This window comes from Melospiza georgiana, chromosome 1, assembly GCF_028018845.1.
Source record: "Melospiza georgiana isolate bMelGeo1 chromosome 1, bMelGeo1.pri, whole genome shotgun sequence".
NCBI classification, from domain to species: domain Eukaryota; kingdom Metazoa; phylum Chordata; class Aves; order Passeriformes; family Passerellidae; genus Melospiza; species Melospiza georgiana.
Genome location: NC_080430.1, coordinates 90,690,552 through 90,713,853, shown reverse-complemented (window position 1 = coordinate 90,713,853; position 23,302 = coordinate 90,690,552). Strand labels below are relative to the sequence as shown.

The 23,302-nt window shown below is 41.1% G+C and overlaps 2 protein-coding genes across 16 annotated transcripts in view; one reads left to right on the top strand and one right to left on the bottom strand.

The window, feature by feature from the left end:
- The first annotated feature begins 2,212 nt into the window (after nucleotides 1-2,212).
- Nucleotides 2,213-13,489, top strand: ZNF830 (zinc finger protein 830). The gene is made up of 10 exons (XM_058038857.1): nucleotides 2,213-2,334; nucleotides 2,443-2,542; nucleotides 3,580-3,700; nucleotides 4,274-4,307; nucleotides 5,496-5,707; nucleotides 6,072-6,162; nucleotides 6,831-6,894; nucleotides 9,875-9,955; nucleotides 11,266-11,342; nucleotides 13,069-13,489. Exons 1-10 carry the CDS (start codon nucleotides 2,213-2,215, stop codon nucleotides 13,250-13,252), a joined length of 1,086 nt encoding a protein of 361 aa, XP_057894840.1. The 3' UTR covers nucleotides 13,253-13,489.
- Nucleotides 9,961-23,302, bottom strand: part of LOC131092157 (poly(rC)-binding protein 3-like) — a 495,350-nt gene continuing 482,008 nt past the window's right edge. For 10 of the 15 annotated variants that reach the window (XM_058038732.1, XM_058038741.1, XM_058038722.1 and 7 more), the window contains one exon: nucleotides 20,480-22,833. In XM_058038732.1, the coding sequence (XP_057894715.1) occupies nucleotides 22,485-22,833 (349 nt within the window). In that variant the 3' untranslated portion in view covers nucleotides 20,480-22,484. The other 5 variants (XM_058038809.1, XM_058038838.1, XM_058038846.1 and 2 more) reach the window with 2 other exon arrangements.

The following is a 23,302-nucleotide window of genomic DNA, read 5'->3' as shown; positions in this document are numbered from 1 at the left end:
TCCCACCAGCACATCTGTATTCAGCAGAGGGTGGGTGTCCTGAGCCACGTTTACCTTGCAGTGCTGAGCGGTTTGGTCTCCAGGACAGAAGTATGTGTATGAAGACCAACTTCTGCAGTATAAATTGCTTTGTCTTCCAAATATAAAAATGAGCTGATTTGTTTTGGAAAACAGATGGTTGTATTTAGAATTATCCAAGACATTCTAGAGTGAATTGACTTTTATACTTAGTTTTGGAGAGGGGAGTCGAAAACATTTTTTTGTCAGAATAGCCTTAAATTCAGTAAAAGCCAGCGTCTGTGCTTTTCAAAAGTGCAGCAGACTGCAGTTGTGGGAGGAAGGGGAAGGAAAATGTGATTTTAAATATTCTTCAGAGTTTGTAAGTATAAATAATCAAGCTTAAGCGATAGTCTCACCGATTCTGTAGTTCAGGTGTACTGTGATACCTGTTTTGCTACTGAATCGTTTCCTCAGCCCAACAATCTGCCATGATCGTGTCAAAACAGAAGTTACTCCCTTTTGCCTTAGTTGCACTTATCCCATCGTCTTCCTCCAGTTGCTGTGTTGCTCTGGCTGTGTTTACAGACCTTGGATTTGCCATCCTGGCAAAATGTACCATAGGATTTGTCTTTTATCAAAATGGAAATTGAATTGCACATGCCCGTGGCCCCTTTTCTCTCCCAGATCCCGTGGGCTTGTGTGAGAAGAACCAAACCCGACTCAGGGAAATGTGGAGTCTGGAGCCATGGGATGAGTTGCTCTCTGGAAACAGCACAAAATTATAGTGGCAACCTCCATGACCAAGTCCTCTGGAAGGTAATGTCACTGTAAGCCTGGAGCAACACTTTTTGACTTCTAAAGGACACTCGTGGTTTGGAGTGGAGCACTTGACACCGTGGAAGTTGGCACTAGATTTTTTTTTCCTTTTTTTGGTTAACTCACGTTATTGTACTGTGATAAATGAAAAGATAAAAATAAAATATGGAAAGTTCTCTGCTGTCCTTGGTGATGTTGTAGTCACTAAATTCTGTATTTGGGCTGTATTTTAGTGGAGAAGGCACACAGGGCTCTGGCTGGTGCTGCCGTGTGTGCTGTGCGGGACAGTGAGCGGGGCCTCCTGGAGTATGGGATTCACATTCTGTGAACAGAGAGAGACAATTCTCTGTCTCTCAGGGTTTTTCCTGAAGAAGCAGAGAAAAGAGTGATCAAACCAATTCTTACCTCATTTGCCACTCCTGTGTTTGTGTGCAAGTGGAATGTATTCTGGAGATTGTTTACCCGAGGTGACCAATTGGATCCACGTGTGTGGGTCAGGACTCTCGAGCAGAGTAGTAGTAGAAGTAAGTAGTAGTTAGAAGTAAGTTAGAAGAAGAAAGTATGATGTAGTACAGTATGTATCTCTATAGTATAGTGTAGTATAGTGTAGTATAGTGTAGTGTAGTATAGTGTAGTATAGTGTAGTATAGTATAGTATAGTATAGTATAGTATAGTATAGTATAGTATAGTATAGTATAGTATAGTAATTAATTAGCCCTCTGAATCCATGGAGTCAGATGCATCATTCTTCCCTGCATTGGGGGATCTTCATAAAATTATACTGGAGGGTGCCTGATTTGGGGCCTCCTGTGTTCCCAGGATTGGCAATGGCACCGAATTTTTAAAAAGCTGTCTTTTTTTTTTTTTTTTTTTTTTTTTTTTTTTTTTTTTTTTAATAACATGAAGTACTTTACACGGTTGTGTTGCGCACCGTGCACTGCAACAGGTTGTCCAGAGAGGCTGTGGAGTTTTCCTCATTGAAGATATTAAAGAGCCTGTGTCCATCTGGACACAGTCCTGTGTTGGACACAGGCAGGTTGGACCAAATGACCCACTGTGATGCCTTCCAACCTGACCCACCCCGTGATTGTTTTTTCTGGATCTGGACGTATGGGATGCAATGTTTATTATCTTTTACTTATCTGGGTGGTTTGGCGTGAGGGGTGGGGTACGTTTCAGGCAGCCTATTCAGAGCCGTGTCCCACAGCTGGCCTGCTGTGTCCGTGGAGCTCTGTTGGTGCTCCAAAGGCTTAACTAAAGAACATCCACTACGTTCTTTAGTAACACACTGAAGAACATCCTGAGGCGGGACACGGATCCCTTCCCGCCCCTCCCTTCCCGGCGCTCCCGGCAGCGTCACGGTGCGCGCCGGCCCCGCCCTTGCGCCGGGGGAAGATGGCGGCGGCCGGGGCGGGCGCGGGGCGGAAGCAGGTGCGGCAGGAGGAGCTGCGGCGCCTCATGAGGGAGAAGCAGCGCCAGAACGCCGGCAAGAAGCGCATCGACTCGCCCTTCGCCAAATATCCTCGGCACCCTAGAGCTCGGCTGGGAGGGATGGGTGGCGGGAGGGATGGGTGGCGGGAGGGGGTCCGCGCCCCGCTCGGTGCTTCCCTTAACGCGGCCGGCACGTACAACAGCCTGGGGCACCTGAGCTGCTCCCTGTGCAACGCGCCCGTGAAGAGCGAGCTGCTGTGGCAGACCCACGTCCTGGGCAAGCAGCACCGGGAGGTGAGGGCGCTGCGCAGGGTCTCGGCCGGGCTTTGCGGTTGGGGAGCGCCGGGACAGCGCTTGGGAAGGGGAGGCGCTGGGAGAGGCCGCGCCGCCGGAACGGGGCCTGCGGTTCGCTGCTCCCGGCTCGGTGCGGCAGCGGGAGCGGCGGGGAGCCCGCCGGGATGAGCGGGGAGCCCGCCTGGCTGTTCCGTCTGGCCTCTGTTCTCTTAAAGCCCGGGTAGGGGTTGAAGGCCAGCCCCTAGAATGGGGGTCCCGTGTCCTTCAGGGGTCCGCTCCTCCGGTGAAGCAGTTCCCACCGTAGCGACAGCTTTTGGCCGTGACTTGTCTGCGGCTCGGACTTGGACCCATCCCCTCCGCCTCCCCGGGCTTGCTCGGGGATCTGTGAGCTGTCCAGTGACAGCTAATGCGGGGTTAAGAAAATGCACTTTTTTTTTCCTCTTTGTAATTCAGCAGTAAAGATAAAGAACTTGTGAAGCAAGTCAGGAAGTTTGTAACTTGGATGCGACCCAATTTTTTTTCTTATCCTTTAAAGTTCTGTTGCTACTTAGCAAAAACTGAAAGACTGTGTTTAATTTTACAAGTACTGAGGAAAAGACCAAAGGAACAGAGGGGTTCCAGTTCATTGCCTGTATTCAGACGAGATGACTGTGGCAAGGCAGGGTGATGTCTTTCATGATGTTAAAATGTCATGTTTTATTTTAAAACACTTAATATTCCAGAACTTTAGAATAAATCCAGCCTTCCTGCTCTTCTCTCCAGTGCTTTACTGCTGTCAGTGTCACTGCTCTGCTTTTTCTACTGGTACAGCCTCCCTTGTGTGAACGTCAGTTCTTCTTCCTCCATGTCACATCATTCCAGAGGCTGACAGAAACACTGGTCTTTGTTTTGGTACCTCTGGTGTCTATTTCAGTGATACTGTTCTAAAAAGGTATCAGCTCACTTTGATGAGCTGTTGTAAAAGTTCATTCTGTATTTTAAGCTGCAATCCAGAAGTTACTGCTAGTAACGTGCCCCGAATTTTTATTTCTTTACAGAGAGTTGCAGAATTAAAAGGCACAAAGCAGACAGCCACTGGCTCAGCTGCTGGCACATCCTCTCATCCTGTCAAGAGAAAAACAGTTGAGACAGAAAATACAGACCTAAAGAGAGTAAAAGGTAATGAGAGGGAAATGCTTGCCAGAATCCGTCCATTTTACACCTTGAATGTTTTTGGTTTGTTTTGTTCTTGTGGAAGTGAGTATGAATATACCAGACTGTTGAGTAAATGAACAGTTAATGAATACACCAGACTGTTCAGTTAATGTCAGCCCATTGCTGCTGAAAAGGGGAAAAGTTTGTTTGCTTTTTCTCTGTGAGTCTGTGTCAGGAGAAAACAGTGCTTTTGGAAGTTTACCTGGTTTTCTTCTGGTTTATTGGGTTAAATTATGTCATGGAACTGTGGGCTTGGCCCAGATAGATCGGGAAGCAGTGTAAATTAAGCAGTAAGAGCACTTGCCCAGAAGTGGTGTTACTCCTTTTCAGTGGAATCAAGTCACTGAGTTTCCTCAAACCATGCACCAAAATTCTTGCCAAAGGAAAGACAGTTAATTTTTTCCCTTGGTGCTACCAGACATGTAAATATATATGTTAAATATGTATGCATTTGGGGACTTGGTGCTGTCATAGAAGCCTTAGGGATGTTTCTTTTAAAAGCATGGATTTTAAGAAGTTCTCTTGGCTGTTGTACAGGTACAGATGAAAAGCCACACACGTCTTCATCAGGGTAAGTAGATCTTGTTATTACCTAGGAATTTTTTCTAACTATCAATGGCTGCATTCTCATCCATCTCTTCCTTGTCTCTGCTTTCTGTATAAGAGCAAAGGTTCAGAGAGTCAGCAGATCCCTGCTTCTTCCTGTTCCCTAGCACAGTTGTATAGTCCTGAACATGGCAGCATCTTCCTGGGTGGAGATAATTGTATCAACTCTGAAGATTCCCTGAGAAAACAGGAATTATTTTACTGTCACTGACAGACTTTAAAGGATTGACACGTGGTGCTATTACACAGCTTGAACATAACCAGATTGTAGCATGTATTCTAATAATGCTGACATCCTAAAGAAGAGGTGTCAGTCTGAAATTAAGACAAATTTCCAATGTATAATTCAATGATATTTATTAACAAAAACTACTAACAAGTGATAGATCTTCATTAGGATGGTTTTTGTCACCTAGAATTCATGTAGGTGCATATGCTGCAGTTGAACTTTTACAAGTATAGGGCTGTATTTGACTTCAAGGGGTTGGGTTAAGCATCTCAACTGCCCCTAAAAGTTTCTGATGGTATTCAGACATCTTTGTGGGGTGGGCAGATGTCAGGTGACACTTGTGGGTCTCCTCTGCACTTCACAGGATAAATTACTACCTTTCATAGGTACCACTTGCTGTTTCCTTGTACGAGTTTGAGTTTGTGTGCAAAATTAACACTTGAGAGGTTCATCCATTTTTGAACTTGTTGGTATAATTAGTTTAAAATACAAGGTGGAAAAATGTTTGGCTTGCAGGCTGCAGCTACTCCAGCAAATCTGTGTTTTCTCATTGCTGAGCCTGTGTGGCTGTTCTAAATTGCAGTCCTGGACAGCACTAGGTACCCAAAATAAGTAGCAAATTACTTAGTAGGTGGAAAAAGAATTACTTTAACCACCATTCCAATTTGTTACGGGTTATTTTTATTAATGTGAATATGCAAATGGAAAAATGGATCTAAAATATGTTTTCAGAATTAACCTGGGCATTTCTGGGGAACTTCAAATGAGAGCCCCAGGCGTGTGCTGCCTTCAGACAGTGGCTGTGTTGGCAGCTGTGCCGTTCAGGGCGTTGCTCAGGCTCTCACAGAGGGCCTGGGCTGCTGCTGCTGGGCTGGAGTCACTGCTGTGACGTTTCTGACACTTGTGTCGTGGGCTCTTTACCAGGCTGCCAGCAGATTTTTTTGATGAAGCACAGCCAGACAGTGCCAGTGTACAGCTTTCCAAGGGCCCAGGTCCCAGTTTATTGTCAGGGAATTACGATGATGACGATGATGAAGAAGAGGAGGAACAAGAACAAACAAGCAAATCTTCTGTTGTGCGTAAAACTGAAATTCCACCTCCAACTCAAGAAGTCATAGCTAATTCTGTGCCTGCAGGTAATGCTGACTGAAATAGTAATTAGTAATTCTTAGTAATTAATAGTAATTCTCTGTAAGGAGAAGCTGTGATGTAACTGATGATGAAAGTTTTTTATTTTATTTTTCTAATTATTGCATTAGGTGATGGTGAGGGCGTGTAATACTGGAAGTAGAGATAAACTAGCAAAGAATCTTGTGTTATTGTGTGGTGATTGCTCATTGATTTTATGTTCTAGTTGTTTGAGGCTGCCAAGGGAAGTAACATAGGTCTGTTCTTCCCTTGATTCAGTAAGGTACTAACTGAAATTCCTGTGTAGTAGGAATTTTAGAAAATGCCTGAACAGCTGTTCTTTTTGTCATAGACTTCTGTCCTTTCCTATAGACTTTTTTGACACCAAAACTCCAGCTGCTCCTATAGTTTCCCATTCAGGATCCATACAGAAAGCAGAGATACATGAGAAGGTAATTGAAAGGTAAGCAGTCAAATCAAATATTGATAGTCTTAGCAATTGTAAGCAAACATTTGTCTTCCAGGAAATAGAGACTGTGATCCCTTAGAACCTATTGTTATCTTGCATTCAGAATAGTTTGTATATATGTGAGCCTCAGGCATTATTTCAGACAGGTATCTTGCACCCTAGGGACAGGAGAAGAGATGGAGCAGTGTCATACAGAGTCTGTTTGACATCTCTTTGCAAATTTTAACACAGGGTACTGTGGGAGCTTCATGCAACCACTGCTTTCCTGTTTAAAGGAAAGTGCTTGTTGTGTGGTAATGGTTCAGCTCACCTGAGCACTCCTTCAGACTGTGCTGTAGTCTTTCAGAAGTAGCAGCTGTGCTGTTACAATGTTTAGGTGTTCAGCACAATGGAAAGAACAGTTTAAGAAGCATAAGCTACAGCTCTTGTTTTAACAGTGAGATTTAAACCTTTCTGTGCAGTTCCTTCAAAGCAAGGAAGGATCAAGCTGAACGAGGAGGTTTTGATGGTTGTAGATAAAAAAAACTAATGGCTAAAAAAACCTGCTGTGTTTCTGCATACTTACACAAAGGATTATGAATTTCATTTTTGACTATTTTTAACTCTGCAATGAAGCAGATTGTAAAGTGTTAACTTGGGCTAATAGTAATCAAATGTTTCAGAAAAGAAAACACCGCTGAAGCTTTGCCAGAAGGTTTCTTTGATGATCCTGAAGTGGATGCAAAAGTAAGTGATCTCCTTGTTTTATGCTACTGGATTTATTTCTGCCAGTTGTAATGATTTGCTGAGTAGTAAGGATGCTTTTCCAGGTAATCAGTCATACTGGAATGTAAGAAAATGACTGAACTATTTAGACTAGAATAAACTATTTCAGTTGGAAGTGACCTATAATAATCATCTAGTCCAACTCCTGAAAACTTCAGGGCTGAACAGAAGCTAAAACTCGTTCCTAAGGGCTCTGTCCAAATGCCTTTTAAGCACTGACAGACTTGGGACATTGGCCACCTCTCCAGGAAGGCTGTTCCAGTGTTTGCCCACCCTCTGGGTAAAGAAATGCTTCTTCCTACTGCCCAGTCTGACCCTCCCCTGGTGCAGCTTTAAACATTCATTCTGTGTGAATGAAAAAACATGAAAAGGGATGGAGGTGGGCAGGAAGAGCTTGTTAAGGCCATCTCTTGGAAAGTATTTTTGATTATGGTTCCTCTGTGACTCTTAAAGAAATGTCATTTGTTGGTTGGAATACTGAACTGACATTTGGACAATGTACCTTTATTTCTGTGAGTCATCCCAGGAAAAGCAGTTCACTTAATTTGTACATTCAGTTTTGCTTTGGAATTGGGGATATAATAGTTCTTGAATGTCCTTTGTGAGATCCTGCTGAAAAGTGTTGAGTCACTGTGTGACTGATGGGGTGCATCCTGTTGGAATGAAAGCAGCTCTATGTGGCACACCCTGATATCTCTAGAGCTGCTTACACCACAAGAGGGAACCTGGTCTTCAGCCCTCTTGTCTTTTACCACCTGGGGGTTTTATGATGCTCAGAAAAGAAATGTGGCTATTCACCTTCAAATTCTCAAACTTTCTCAAAACCCCCCCCACAACAAAAAATCTTGAAATCCAAAACCATGCATGCTTCCTTCAGCTTGCACGGTGCTAAATGATGACCAAAATAAAACACTGGTATTTGAAATACAAACCTTTTTTTGTTTCATTTTGTCAAATTTGCCACAGATTTGATGGCTTTCTTGCTTTCTTTATTAAAACACAGTGCTGTAGGCCTAAGTCTTTTTTATTTTCTTTGAGTATATTTTCTTGTTCACACAGTGGAAGGCTGCTGGTGTATTTAAATGGCATTGTGAGGCCAAGCCATGACATCTAATTTGGAGACCTTCCAAATAATACTCCTTCATCTTCATTTAGTCCCACTGGCCCAGCTAACAAGCTTAGGTGTTTTATTTGCTCTGGCAAGACTCTTTTGGCACTACTCATGCCCAGGTGTTGCTATATGTGAATAGTTTTGAATAATGATATTTTGAATATTGAAACATGTAGCTGAAAAAGCCATCCTTTGGCTGGTTTTTTGCGGGTTTTTTTGTTTTGTTTGTATTTTTGTCTAATTGAAGTAGTAAATTTTTCAAATACTTAGTTTCATCATAAGTAGGGAATGCAGGAATGCCTAGCAGGAAAGGAGAATCTGCTTTTATCTGTGAGGACACTGGTTAGTGACCTTTGTTCTGGTTATTGCCTCCACTGATAAATTTACAAGTGATTACTTGTTCCATTGAATTGCTTGGAGAGGCTCTTCCTTTTAATGAGCCCTTTCTGAGTGTAACTAATACTCAGAGGGAGGAAAATGTTTGTGACATCACTTATGTTGAGGTGGCTGCAGTGGTTCTGTGTTGGAATCATACACAAAATAATTATTTGAAGAATTAACTGGGTGTTTGAAAGGGAGATTGTGGGTGTGAAAAATGCTTGTTATTTGCGTCAGGTACTTAGAGCACATAAATTCTGGGTTAGATAAATATTTCAAGAAAAATAATAACTTTAGTGTTTAAATTTATTGTAAGAAATACAAATAATTATGAATTACAAAAGACAACCACAATGCATAATAACACAGTACATACACATATGATAGAAATAATAACAGAACAGAAAAATGAAATGATGACTATTACTTCCCAGTATGAGTTTGCTTGGAAGCTTCTAATTTATTCTATAAACTTAATTCATACTACTTGATTTTGTATAATCACTCAGGAACAAAACACACCAAACTGTTGTCTTTACTAAGGTGATGACTGACATGTCACCAAAAGAGCAGAATGAATAAAGGGAAAATAAAACTAATGCAAAAAGATGGTATCATGACTTATTATGTTCAAACTGCTTAGTTCTCCTAGCTATATAATTTCTACCCAGTCCTGAGTCAGGCATAATCTGTCCTCTAAAATACATTATATGCCACATCTTCCAGTCCTGAATTGTGTAGGTTTCAATTACACAGGTAGACTACCTTGTTTATTTATTTGCATTAAAAGCACAATCTGGCTTTGATTACCTTGGCTGTAGATCTTAAACACATTCTTGCCACGACTACTTTTTTCAGACTTCATCTCTTAGTACTAAATGCCATCTACCACAGAATAAAAAGCTTTGCATGTCATTAAAATTGGTTTGTAGCTGTACAGTTTCTTCTGTTAGCCAACAAAATTAGACTAGATTTGAAATACAGTCAGGCTATTTAACACCAGCAGACTAGTGACTGAAAGGTTTGATATTTTATGTTATGCCAAAGGCAAACAATTCACTGCTTTTTGGCTTGAAATGGCTACTGTATGCAATTGTACAGGCAGCTTACAGAAGAATTCAATAGTTATCACCTGACACAGTGAAATGGCAGACCATCAAACTCACTTCTGTTACTCCAGACATTCCACACCAGCCACTTTTAATCAATAATTATTCTTTAAAGCTGCAGTCATGGATGTTGTTTAATCCAGGAGCAGAGTCAGATTTTTCTTCCAAAACCACTGTGCAGCTGCACTCTCTCACTCATATCCATTACTTAAACTGAGATACATCAACCAGACTTCTCTGATAACACAGCATATTTTTTCATATTTCTCCTGGTTTTTTTTTACAGTGCCCCAAAGAGTCATTAGACTTAAATTGTTAATTTATACATTTTCATGTTCTTTAGGTGAGAAAAGTTGATGCTCCAAAGGATCAGATGGACAAAGAATGGGATGAATTTCAAAAGGCAATGCGACAGGTCAACACAGTAAGTAATGGAATCTATATTTATTGATTCTAAATACTATACACAATAAGGAAAACAACAGTTTCATGCAGCTCTGCAGAATGGCTGACATCTGCATTTGTCAGCTGGTTGTTTCAATGCAGTGTGTGGTTAAATGCACTTTATAAATGAGCAAAGGGTTCTTTGTATTTTCCACTTAAGTGAAATTAAGATGAGAACTTTTAATCAAGATCCAGTCATATGTATCTAGTTACATTTGTTACACTGTATTTTATTTAAATACTGTTTAGCTAACATATACCTCAGATCAGTGTCCTGTATTCAAACAGGACACAACTGTGGGCTCTTCTTTAGCTCTATATTCATACTTTTAAAAACACTACCCATTTGTCTGTCTTTTTAGAAAAGTATCTATAAAGTGTAGGTAACCTGGATTTCATGTTTAATTTAAATGCACTGGAAAGGAACTCCAAAATCTGGGAAGGTGACAAAAGAGTTTTGAGACACGTAAATTGGCCAGTTTTTCTGTACTTCAATTTTTTACTGTTTACCATTGCATGGAAAGTCTTCATGCAGCAGGTGTTTATCTGCCCTTGTGTACAATTTAAAGATTACCTGTGTTCTCAGTCTTCCCCTAGAATATTTGCTATCCTTTTAATTATTTTAATTGTAAATAGTTACTCATATGTCAACTGCTGAGAAGGTGGTGCAGAAAAATGTTTCATTGCTCATTTTAAAGCAGTCAGCACTATAAACAGAGCAAATGTTCATACAAAAGCAGTGGTGGATACATTTTGCTAGCATAAGCCATTCAGATAATTCTTCAGCTTAGGAGGAATCTTCTCAGTTATGCGTGGACCATTGATTGCATAGCATCTCCCAGACATTCAGATTTGAGAAAGTATATGCTGAAAAAAATAACAGGTTAGAAACACTTCGGGATCCAGTGGGAATATTTAAACAGTATGTTCAATAAGTGGTGTGTATTTAAGTCCCAAGCACTGGGATAGAGCTCTTGTTTCAGCCTCAGACTGTGGGTATGTGTCGTTTGCTTATGCTCAGTTTCAAATCATAGAGTATTAAAAATTTCTAAAGATTAACCCCAAAGCAGCCAAAATTCTTTTGATTTTAACAAAAAGCATTTCCATGTCAAATTAAACCAGACCTTTTTTTTTTTTTTCTGTATTTGCCCTTTTAAAGATGGGAATATACATAGAGGAGATTGACACTAACTTCAGGTGGAGGGGAGCAGGGGAGGACACAGACATTGTAAAGGAGTGGAAGTGGAATTCAGGATGAAGGTGAATTTTCTCAGTGCTTTTCTGGTTTAGATTTCAGAAGCAATAGTGGCAGAAGATGATGAGGAGGGACGACTAGATCGCCAGATTGGAGAAATTGATGAGCAGATGTAAGTAGATCAATTTTTCCTCAAATTCTCTGTCCTCTAGCAGTAATGGATTGCTCTTTGACTGGAGTGATAAAAACGCTTCTAATCTGCGATACTACCTTTCATTAATCATCTGAGTATTTGAAGGACAAACTCCCTCAAATTGCAGAATGATACCTAATAAAGACATGGATTTTGACACAAAGTTTTGTAACTTTCTCCAAAGAGAGATTGCACTGGAATCACTGAAGGTACCCAAGGCAAATTCTTGGAACAAACTGTCCTCTTCCCCTGTCAGGTGGCTTAATGTCTTAATTTGTATTTCCCTGGGAGTTTTGATTGATGTAGAATATGTGTGAACATTTTAAAGGAACATTTCCTGTACTAAAAATGTCCTGTGCTGTGGCAAACCCTCTTTAATTCTAGTAGAAGTTTAAGGTTTTGTGGAGTGATGCACTTCCTTACATGAAGCAGTTTGTTTGGTTTTGTTTAGCTGAAATGGGGAGTGTGGTGGTTGGATGGGCAGTGGTTTAAACTCAAGCAACCTGAAATACAGCTCAGTGGAACAGTTTGTTACCATTTTCCTGTAGCTCAACACACTGATATTAACAGCGATAATGGCAATGGTAGCAACTCAGAAAGAAAGGCACTAGAAATTTCACTTCAACCCTCTGGGCAGATTTACATGCTGCACATAATCAGTGTATGGTAACAACAGCATTGGGTTCAAACTGAACTTTGCTATTACAGGAATGCCTTTTAACAATGTTAGTGTAATTCTGAAGAGGGCTTGAGCTAAATTGCCTCTCTTTAAGGACTTATTTTTCTCACTAACTAAAGCTGTTGTAAGTACATAAAACCAAATTCCGAAATTTGTAGAATACTTCGAGTTTTAATTGTAATTATTTTTCCCCAAAATAAAAGTTCCAAACACATTTTTAAAAACGTTTTGTAACGTTTGACTTCTGAGTGTATTCAAATGCAGGCTATTTCAAATTAAGTTGAAAATGAAATAAATTCCTTGGCCTTCAAATCTTCAGCTGTGTAAGAATCATATTGGTAATATGCCAGTGCAGACAGGATCTAGACAGTAACCCCTCCATGCTGACCCTTCCGAGCAAATAAGAATGAAAGGGGCAAAGGAGAATTTAAATCAGGCTGGTACTATTTGGCATTTTCAAAAAAAATCCTATTTGAAGTGGCTAGAATGGTTATAAAACACAATTCAAGGACAGAACTTCTAAAGTGAATAGTAACCTGAAACTTTTGGATTGTGTTTACTTAAAATGTTCTGTTACAGCAGAGAGGAAGCAGATAAAGAATCTGAACACTTTGCACTGCTTTTTTTATTTTCAGAGATGCCACCATTAGATTATCAAAATTGATAACTGATGTCACACCTTTCCCTCTTGAAAACCATAAATGGAGCAAAGAATGGCGTTCCTTTTTGTGTGGAAGTGGATATTGGTTCTGTGCTTTTTGAAAAATGGTTTGTGACTGTATTGCAGTTGTTAAGTATTTGGATCAGGTCTCACTGCTAGAGAATTGACCAAGCCTCTCCTCAGTCTGTTTTCACTTGAAGAATACTGAGAAGGTGCACTAGCATCTTGAAAGCTTATTTCTTTTTCACTGTTGGGAAGCTGTAAAGCTTCTTTATCCAAAGTTGTAGAAGCAAAATCCAGCACTGGAGGTGATGACATTAATGTGGAAAGGCCCCAGATGTTAACAGTGTTTCACTTTCCAACAGTGAGTGCTACCGCCGTGTGGAGCTTTTGCGGAACCGCCAGGACGAGATAAAGGAGAAGTTAAAGGAAGCCATGAGATTAAAAGCAGCACAAGAGAAAGAGGAGGAGGATGTTGGGAGTGAAGATGAAGAAGAACTGCAGGATTTGCTGTCACAAGACTGGAGGGTGAAAGGGGCTTTGTTGTAGCATTTTTGCAATGTGGTTGACACTCTTTTTACCTGTGGTCTTGGTTCCATTGTTAGAAGGGAGATTCTTTTGTTAAATATTTATTTAAAGAGGATCATAAGCTAAAGAACCAAGCTTATTAAAAAAATTTTTGTAGATCTACAGTAGTGTATTACTTGTTGTAAAAACTGTATATTGCAAATGTTTTACAATACTGGATGCACCTTTCCTATTAAAATGACTGGTTTCCTACCAGAAGTATTTTAGTGGGATTAATTAATCTGTAAAGAATCTCTAGGTTTTTGGAAGCATTAGCTCAGTTTGGTAATTTTGAGAGTTGGCTTATTGTCTATAGAAGTACATAGTCTACAGATTTTTCCCAGATTGAGGGTTTAGGGAAAGGGAAATACTATTCATTTATGTTTTCTTAAAATTTGTAGGTGGCTTTCCATTGCCCCAGCTCCTAATAAAATATGTACATTTTTTTTAGAGTCTGTTACAGTTTCTCTGTGTATATAAGGACTAAGATCAGAAAGGCTGAGATACAGCTTCTCCACAGTGTATAGCCTGTAATGTGCCATAGCATTGCTGGATATTTTTCTTTATGGTCTCCTGTTTTGCTTAGTGCAGCCATCATGTAGCATATCTCACACTTCTTGAACCAGAGGGATGAGAAGGCAGTGGTTACATATCTGCATCACTTAATGAAAGGGTGACAAAATGCCTGAGAGAATGGTGCTGCACTGAAAACTGAGGAGGTAAAATAATAATTGCAAATACTGGAAATTTTCTTAAAATATTATTTTAGGCACAGAAAGCATCTTAAATTGATTCTCTTCTGATAAACACAGATTAGGTAAAATCAAGAACCAACAAACTTGACAAGATTGGGACATGGAAGGCAGAACTACCTTTGGTAAGTGACTTTTTTTAACTTTTGTGAATCTTCAAATACAGATTTACTAATGACTTGTTGAAAATAAGAGGGACATGCGGCTTGATTGATATCAAAAAGTAAAGTTGTTAAGAACAGGTTAACCTTTCTTTAAAATACTCTAGATTTAAAACTAGTGAGATTTTAAAGGGGAAAAACAAGCTTTGCTCTTATGAAAGCATTCCAGTTCCTTGCCTCAGAGATTATTATCAACCAAGCAATAAAGATTAGAACAAAATTTAGATGTTTGATTTGCCTGTTTTTGGGGAAATATCTGATATGGCAGAAGCCCTATCCTTATAGTGAGATGCTTTTTTATCACACCCAATTTTTGTGATCCTTAGGTTCAGCTCTTTATAAAGCTGTCAAAATTCAGGCAATGCTCCCTAGTGTTTTACTGCATCCACACTTTCCTGCTCACATGTGCTGGCTTACAACTGTTAGTAAGAGAAATTGTAAGTAGCTGTTGCTGCTGAAATGTTTGATGTGACACTGAAGCCTTACATGAATTAGGACTGTCACTGAGATAGCAGCATTCAGAGAGTACTGAAATACAGAATCAGTGTTCAGAGAATATTGAAATAAATAATGAATGTTTGGACAAGTTGGAGAAAACTCCGTTGGACCAAAACTGAAATAAAATGTCTTTGTATACATGAAACATTGGAACATCAATGTCTAAGGTGCCTGTCATGCTGCACTGTAAGATCTCTAGATCCATTTATCCCTGTAAAGAGAACTTGCAGCTGAGAGGGTGGTGCAGTATTAACAGGACAGTCTTTTTCAAAACAAACCAAAGCACAGTCCCTCAATTTCTCTCTGAGAAAAGCTAAGCTAAGTTCCTGATTGTTCTTTTGTTCTTTGCTTTTCACTGACCCCATTCACCAAAGCACACAAGCTTGTTAACACTTAAACTTCAGAACCACTCTGCATTTGGCTTAATTTCAGAGAAACAGATGTAATGAATATCAGGTTACACTGAACATCATGGACATGCATGTTTTGACAGTATAAAAATGCTAATCTTTGAGTCTGTAAATTACACTTCCTTTTTGCACATTTTTCTGTAATTTTACTTTCGTCTTGCACGGAAATCTGCAAATCATGGTTTCAGCTGTGGATGAGTAGGAAATTAACTGAGCATTAAAACAGTTCATCTCTTTTAGTCCACTTGCCTTCATCTTTAGAGGTATCTCTAAAGGCAGTGAGTTTAGTTACAGTGCAGGATCTTGGACATTCAAATCCAAACCAGTGCACCCCATTGTTATGAGGAGAAGATGGCAGGAATAAACACCAGATCACTCATCATTCTATTTGTTCTCCTTGCATAACTTGCTGAAAGGGAAACATGGACCAGCCAGGGGGCGCGTGCATTGCTGGGGAAGTGACAGCATCCATCCCTCTTGGTTGTGTTTTGTTTAGGAGTTGGTGCTCTTTTCCTTGGAGCAATCTCACAGATCTCCAAACAGTTTTATTCAAGTTTTTTACACCTTACTGCATACAACAGTACCTTTCTTCAGCATTTGAAACAAAGCTTTTAGAGAGCTTTGTGAAGATAATGGGAGTGTCTTTGTCCCTTGTGACCACTGACGTGCATGTGCTGTCATGTCAAGAGAGCAAGAAATCATCCTGCTTTTTAGCAATGAAAGTAGCATAGCTATAAGAGAGGAGTATCCTAACCTAATTTAGTAGTCAGGCCAATTTATTAAGGGAAATAATCTCCTGTGTCTTAGAAAAACATTGGGATAATTAATTTGTAATCTTAAACATGTCTTCAGTTTTAGAAAACAATTTTATGTACTTCTGATGAGCTATTCAGATAGCTTATTAACCAGAGGAAATGCTTGTTTTTAAAAATGTGTACTTAATTTCTTTCTCACTTCTTAACTTCCTTAAATTCTGTTTCTTAACAATAAAGATGAAAGTAATCCTAATAACGAGCTATGTCAATAACCACTATTAAAAATGAAATTTTAACTGGAATTAGGAAGACTATTTTAATTCTCTGATCTTCAGGACTTGCAGAAAACTGAAATATCGGAGTTAGGGAGGAAGACATTTATAATCCTTATTTACTCATATAATAATGGAAACTTGTCCAAACTTAGGGATTGTGGAATTTCATGCCACCAAAAAGTAGTTGAGATTCCCCAGCTCAGTGGTTTTGGAGCTGGTAAGTGACTTCCAGGGGCAGAATGTGTGTGTCTGCATGTCTGAAATGGAGTTCCAGGGAGCAGCTCACCATTGCTACAGCTGCTGCTGGTAGTGAGCTCTCCCCTGGCAAGGCAGGCAGTGCCCAGTGGTGACTGCTGTGCTAACTTCTCTCCTGCCCTGAAGAAATAAGCTGCTGCTGGCATGGCTTAAATCTGGAACAAGGTCTGTATTTGGTACAGAGGAGCCCAAAAGTGACCATACAAAACCAACAAACCCAAATAACAGCAAACCAATGTTCTCATTTGCTAACATGATTGTTTTTCCTCCACTGCAGCATTTAATTTTAAAATTTGCTTCAAATTGCAAATACTGATTGAAAAGAACATTGACGTCAGCTTTGGCCAGGCCCCCTGCCAATAAATTCAATTTGAAGAGAGACAAATTTTGCTTATTACATTCCACTATAATTATTCTCTGCATTTTATCATCGTAAAAACACTGAGCTAGAAATGAGAAAAGCCATATTACTAAAATATTTTGAGCACTTAAAAATACTTATTTTCTTATAATCCATAAAGGTTGCTCTAGAAAATCAGACATTCAGCCTGCATGAATCATGTAGCAGGTGTCATTAGAAACCACAGTGTGAGTATGTAATGGTACAGAAATTCCCTTTTGTTAGGTACCATCAAATGACTTTGACTCTTTAATTTCAGTTACTGTCCTAAGACACATGCCAGTCTGTAGGGGGACAGGACACATGCTCTGATGCAGAAACTGATTTAATCAACCTGGATTCCTGGAACCAAGGAATTAAGTACACTTCAGTGCCAAGAAGGGCAGTGTGTACTTACACCCCTAGAAAGCGTGGCTCGGGCCAAGAGATGGAAATTTCAGGTGTGAAGCAGGTTTTCAGGGTCTGCCTTCATTTGATCTTCTGTTCATCAGTTCATTAGAATTATCCTGGCCCGATAGCTGGGAAAACAAATGTGAGCAGTTCCTTTGTGTAGGCATCTAAACCAGGTCTTTCTTCCAAAAATACAGTGGAGCCACTAATACCTTGCACCATTGGTGGCTGCAGAAGTTACAGGGGATAGGAGAGATCTCTGTTCAAATCCCTGCTTTGGATGCTGTCCTTTAATAAACACACCCTTTGTGTCACCCAGCTGAGCAGCCTGACAATGACAGTGCTCCCTGCAGAAGCTGTGCCACTGTTGAGCCCCTGGAGCAGTGAGCACTGTGACTTTTAGATAATCATGACACTCACTCCAGAAGGGGAAGGTCCTGTCCCAAGAATACAAACAGTGCTGAAACACATTCAGCTGGTGTTAAGGCTGTGGAAGAAACTGGATTTTCAGACTGTTTTGTGAAACCTGACAAACAGCACCTTGCCTGTGCAGCCCTCTGAGGCTGAGGCACTTCCCAGGTGCCTCTGTTCATGGCACCACTGAGACTCTGCTGCTGCCTGTGAGCCTGACTGGCCCAAATGTGAACCTTGGGGCCCACAGATGCCTCTGGCTATGCCTGAGAACAGAAACCACTCTGTATTAGCAGAAGACTAACTTTGTTTATTTTCCTTCTGGTTTCAGCTAGCATTCATGCTGTCAGTGTTTTTTCACTTGAGAAACACAACAGAGCTGCTTGAATTCATTTGAGATGTTTCCAGAACCTAATTCCAATTTGATGACGCAAAAGCCGAATTTGTGCTGTCTTTCATCTGGAAACTCACATTTGTGTGGGCAGTGACCTTTTCACAGTGAATACATGCTTCCTCTTATCTACCTTTGGGCATGAGTGGTTTACTTTTCTATTTCTACTTTTCTTACTATTATTCATTACCCTTTTCCCCCCCCCTTTTTTCTTTACCATCTTGTCTTTTGTTTGTCTGTTTTGTATATTAAAGATATTAGGAGCTTTTTCTTGCCATTCAGAAATATTTTCCAACTAAACTAATGAAATTAAAACAAGCTTAGATTTTATCACATTTCTGCCTGCATTTTTGCAAAAACCCTCTCAGAATACTTCCTTCTTAGTATATATGTCTTTATTTACCTCTCCTCGTTCCTTACACAAATGTGCCCCTGCACTAGTTTGTTTAAATCTTTCACTTCTGCAAGCCACATGTGAATTATTCATGTGAAAGATACTACACACCCCAGAGCTGCTGCTGCCCTTTGCCTGGCAGCTTTACTGGGAGAGCAAAGCTTTGACCTACTTAGTGTTGAGCTGCAATAATATATTTTTTTTTTCATTTACAGTAGCCAGGCTAGCCATAGAAATAGCTTTTGCTGTTGAAGAAATGAAGACTTATGGAGGTCTCTGCTGTGAAAGCAGCTTCAGCTCTCCTTTAAAGAATGAGAAGTTAAATACATTTCAAGTAATAAAAATGTATTTTAAGTAATAATAACAGACAACTTTATCAAATTAGTATCACAGCCTATAGTTTTTCTAAGAGCTGGAATAGCTAATTGTCAACATTGGGTCAGGCCTCCTGGGTGCTGGGGGGCAGTGAGCTGTTCTGTAAGGGTGCCCCTTGGCACCCTTCATCGTCAGGGGGTGTTGTGTGGCTGCATCTGTATTGAGGAAGCTGTTGATTTCTACAGGTCTCCCAGTCTGCATGTACGTCCTGGTCGTGCCCCGATTCCAGGCACTGGAGAGCTCTCTGTACCCTGGAGACCACGGAGGATAAATCGTCGTGTAAGCTCAGAGGGGCAGGGAGGGGAAGCAGGACCCCAGGCTCAATCCCTGAAAGCAGGTAGGGACCTTTAACAGAGTAGGGAGATGGAGGTTGCTGCCAGAAAAGCTGCTTTCTCATGAGGCCAGAGCAGTGCCTGTGACAGCACTGCCAGTGCTCTAAGAGCAGAGGTGGCCAGAGCACAGCCAGGGGGGCTGTAAGGCCGCAACAGCTTGGGGCCAGCCCCTTCCTTTTGCTTGTGTGTGAAGGGAGAACTCAGGGCTGTGACTGCAGCGCTTCAGCAGATCCAAAGGAGGGTTTGAACAGCTGGAGCAGAGTGTCAGGGCAGCAGGAGACAGCTCCTGGGCCTGCTCAGCTCTCCATTCCCCGTCCTGCTGCACATTGCCGTGCTCCTCCAGGGCCTGGGCTGGCTCCTGGCAGGGTGGAAGGTGCAGTCTGGAAGCCTCTGGGCAGTGCTGCTGGGAATGTATTACAAAGGGCCTCAGTAATACAGTACTCAGCATCCAAGTTCATTCTTTCATTCCTGTTTTCCTTTCCCCAGTATCTGATCTATAGCTCAGTCTGGGAAAAGACCAGAGACACAAATCAGTGGCTGCTTGTAACATGAAGCCAAATTTGTCTTTTCTATGCAGTGTGAGAAGTTCTCAATGAGCAGCTTTGTTAAAAACCAAATCAAGTTTTGTAGAAATACTGCTGACTCTACTAATTGCACAATCTGGCTCCCTCTAGTCCTGAAGAGACTCATCATGCCTGACAATGAGCTAACATCCTTACTAAGGCTGCCAGTCTTGCACAGATGTTACACTGTTTCCCAATGAGCACTGGGACCTTAAGCGTGATGATATGAAACCTTTAATCATTAATTGAAAACAAGCAATTTGTCTGTGATCTCAGTTTGACAATCCATAAAATAGTGCTTCTTCAATGACAAGTTAGCAACTCGGTTACAAAGAACAAAGTTTAAACAACACAACAGTTGTATGCACAAAGCTACCACGTCTTTTTTTTTGTTTGTTTTTTAATCAGGAAAAAAATTTATTTATAAAAACGTCTCATTTAACTTACTGTTGAGTCTCTAGCTGAATAATACAGTGGTTTAGAACACTAACGGCCCATGCTTTTATACAGATTAGCCAAAGCATGAACATCAATGAAAATCAACCCCCGAAAATAACTTGTCTCTGCTTTATGTTATGAGCCACAATAGTGTTAAAACTGGAACAGTAATGAAAGCAACACAAGAGTTAGGAAGCACAGTTGCTTAAAGAGTAAAGGAAGTGTTTTCTTTTGATGTCTCAGAATAATAAGAAAATTAGAAATGGCAGAAACTCTTCTGTAGATTAGTCCATAGAAAGCATTGTCTCATGGGGCTTTGGAAAAGTCCTGTCTGGTGGCTAATGCACTAGGGCATGATGAGATACATTACAGAGCCCCCAGGCCAGTAACTTCTGAAGACAGCCTAAAATGTAGGAACAAAAACGAGGAAAAGAAAAGGAAAAAAAAAGGCAAAAAAAAAGAAAAAAAATCTTCTCACTATTAAAAAAATACCACTTGAGTACAACCAGCATAGAACAGCATTTCAGTGCAGGCAATTTTTCTCACACAGAGGTTGGTGGATTTTTTTTTCCTTAAATGTCAATTATTGAAACAGTTACAATAATCCAGAACAATTTTACAGCAGTTTTCTAGAGCTTTTAAATAGCTGTGGTACCTTGACATTATTCCCAGTTTTTCCTTCAGTATATGCAACCAGAAAAAAAAAAAGAAAAAAAAAAAAAGAAAGGAAGCCACAAACGAACAAAAAAACCACAAAACCAAAAAAAACCCAACAAAACCAACCAAAAACCCCATTTGGATAAGTGCAAATTGTAACAATGGCAGTTCTACAAATAGTTACAGTGACAAAACTTAGTGCAAAGGTGCTAAGGTGAAGAAAAGCCCACAGAATACAGAAATGACACAAAATACTGAGATAGTACTTAGCCCTATACAATAACACACTTTGAAATACCATGTTTTAAAAAGTATTGCATTTGCATTGTGTTTTTAGTTTATATTAAAATGCACTGAATACAGTTCAATTGTTAAAGCTTTGTGTCCAAGGAGTGCAGAGTGGATGAACATGGCGGGCTAATGGGAATCTGGTTTTGGAAGTGGTGAGGAAAACAATATTGCATTACTGAGTTATGCAACAGAAATTAAAAAGAAGGTGGATGGACAAACATAAAATGCAGTTAAGAACTAGTTCCAACAGCTGGCAACCAGCCACTCCATTCCCCAGCTCTCTTGTCTTTGGCTGCCATTACTTGTCTCGTTTTAGTTAATCTGAGCATCCTGAAGTACTTGGTAAAGGGATGGGATCTGTCCAGGCAGCAGCCTTTGAATGACCTCTAAAATGCTACATGTTTTTCATGATTACCATACAACCTGACTGCATGATTAGTGTGGAGTTAAACAGGGATGTATTTTGTAGAGAAATCTAATGAAAAATGGTCATTTTGGCTGAATAAAACATACATGAGAGGAAATATGAGATAGTGACGGCATCTGGCTTGTACTTGCTCTGAAGTACTTACAGGAATAAGTACTGTGTTGGTGTATGTAAAACATCTGAGTGCAAAGGGAGGAGCCTCCTCTCTCTCACTCTCCCTCCCTCCCTCCTCCCTAAAGCAGAGTTCTTAAAATTACGTTTTTCCAAAGTAGAGAAAAATGGTTGCACCCTTTAAAAGAATCATGTGGAAAGGCACAGGTACCTGGTATTTTTTCCTTACTGATTTACAGTAATTTTAATTTAGCAGTTTTTCTCAGACCAGAAAGCTTCATTTGTTGTATGCACAAGTACCTGAAGTTGGTACCTCCTAACTGCCATCTCCTGCTTGTAGGAGGATTTTGGGATGGGGGATGGGGGTCTCCAGGCCTTTTGGGAGCAGCAGAATGACTGAGGGGGCCAGCAGCACTTCACAGGGCATTGCAGGGGCACTGAAAAGTGCCGGATTTGCATGTGCTGGCAATAGAAAAAATGCATCAGAGATGCCAGTTTGCCATGAGGAATTGTTCTGCAGTTGGAGGGATCCCTGCACATGGATCTAGGTGTATTTTTAGGCCGGGCAGCATTGCCGGAGCAGGACCCGGCTGTCACCATTTTGCCGCATTTATGTTTTTTCCCTTCTCACTGTATCTCCCTTGGTGGGCTGGGGGCAGCCCTGCCTTGCCGTGGGGCTGCTGAGGGCCAGCCCTGGGACAGTATCCGGGGAGAAGGAGCCCGGGCTGGCACCTGCTGGCTGTTGGAACTAGTTGGAAGGTGGTGCCTGGTGTTAGGTGTTATGGAGAGTGGAAGACGACTTGAGTCAGCAACAGTTAACACTAGCAATCGAACAGAAAATAAAAGATGCCGTATTGTTTCCTTGATAACTAGGATCTACCACAGACTCTTGGCAGAGCTGGCAAAGCTTGCATTGTGTCTCATCCCTTCAATATGGAGCAAACTTCTGGCGGTCAGATTTCTTAACCCCGCTCGTCGAAGGAATTTTGGCAGTGTAAGCGGACAAACTCCCCGTGGCCCCCGCGGCGGCCGCGGCATTTAGTGCCAGGAGTGGGACAGTTTTCATGCCAAGCAGACTGGAGACAGGAACGGCATAGTGGGTGGTTGGCAGAGTTGGTAGGGGAGGGGGGGTACTGACGGAGGCGGCGGAGGCGGCCGCCAGCACGGCCATGGAGGTGGGGGTGGAGGTAGGGGTGGCAGACTGAGAGAGGTTCATGTTGAGGTCAACAGGGGTCGTGACGGAAGCGGTCTGGGTGCTGACTTTAGCCATCTCTAAGCTGCAAACGAAGAGAGGAAGAGGAACAAACAGGTTGGGAGGGTTCAGCCAGGGCGGTGGGGCCGGGAGAGGGAGGAGGAGGAGGAGGAGGAGGAGGGAGGGAAGGAGGGAGGGAAGGACAGCAACCACGAAAGGGCAGGATCCAGGATTAGATTGGTGGACGAGGGGGACAGACGAGTGGGAGGGAGAAAGGGGAGAGAGAGAAAAAAAGGGAAAATGAGGGTCAAAGGAGGAACATGTTATGTGTTAAAGAAGAGAAATAACAAAAGGGTTTTCCATGATTTGATGGGAAAACATTACTGAGACTAAAGTTCTTTCAGAACAGAAAAAAAAGAAAAAGGAAGAGGGTATGGGGGTGTTGCTAGTTCATTTCACATATGAAAAAAAGAAATCTAAGGAATGCAGGTAATGGTAAAAAGATGGAAAAATGAAACTTAAAAGAAAACTTAAAATAACTATGAAGTTTACTC

Bases quoted from the DNA above. Each gene is read 5' to 3' on its own strand.
- ZNF830 (XM_058038857.1), top strand. From the start codon at position 2,213: ATGGCGGCGGCCGGGGCGGGCGCGGGGCGGAAGCAGGTGCGGCAGGAG. The intron at 4,308-5,495 runs GTAAGTAGATCT...GCTCTTTACCAG, and splicing joins CCACACACGTCTTCATCAGG to GCTGCCAGCAGATTTTTTTG. The intron at 11,343-13,068 runs GTAAGTAGATCA...ACTTTCCAACAG, and splicing joins GGAGAAATTGATGAGCAGAT to TGAGTGCTACCGCCGTGTGG.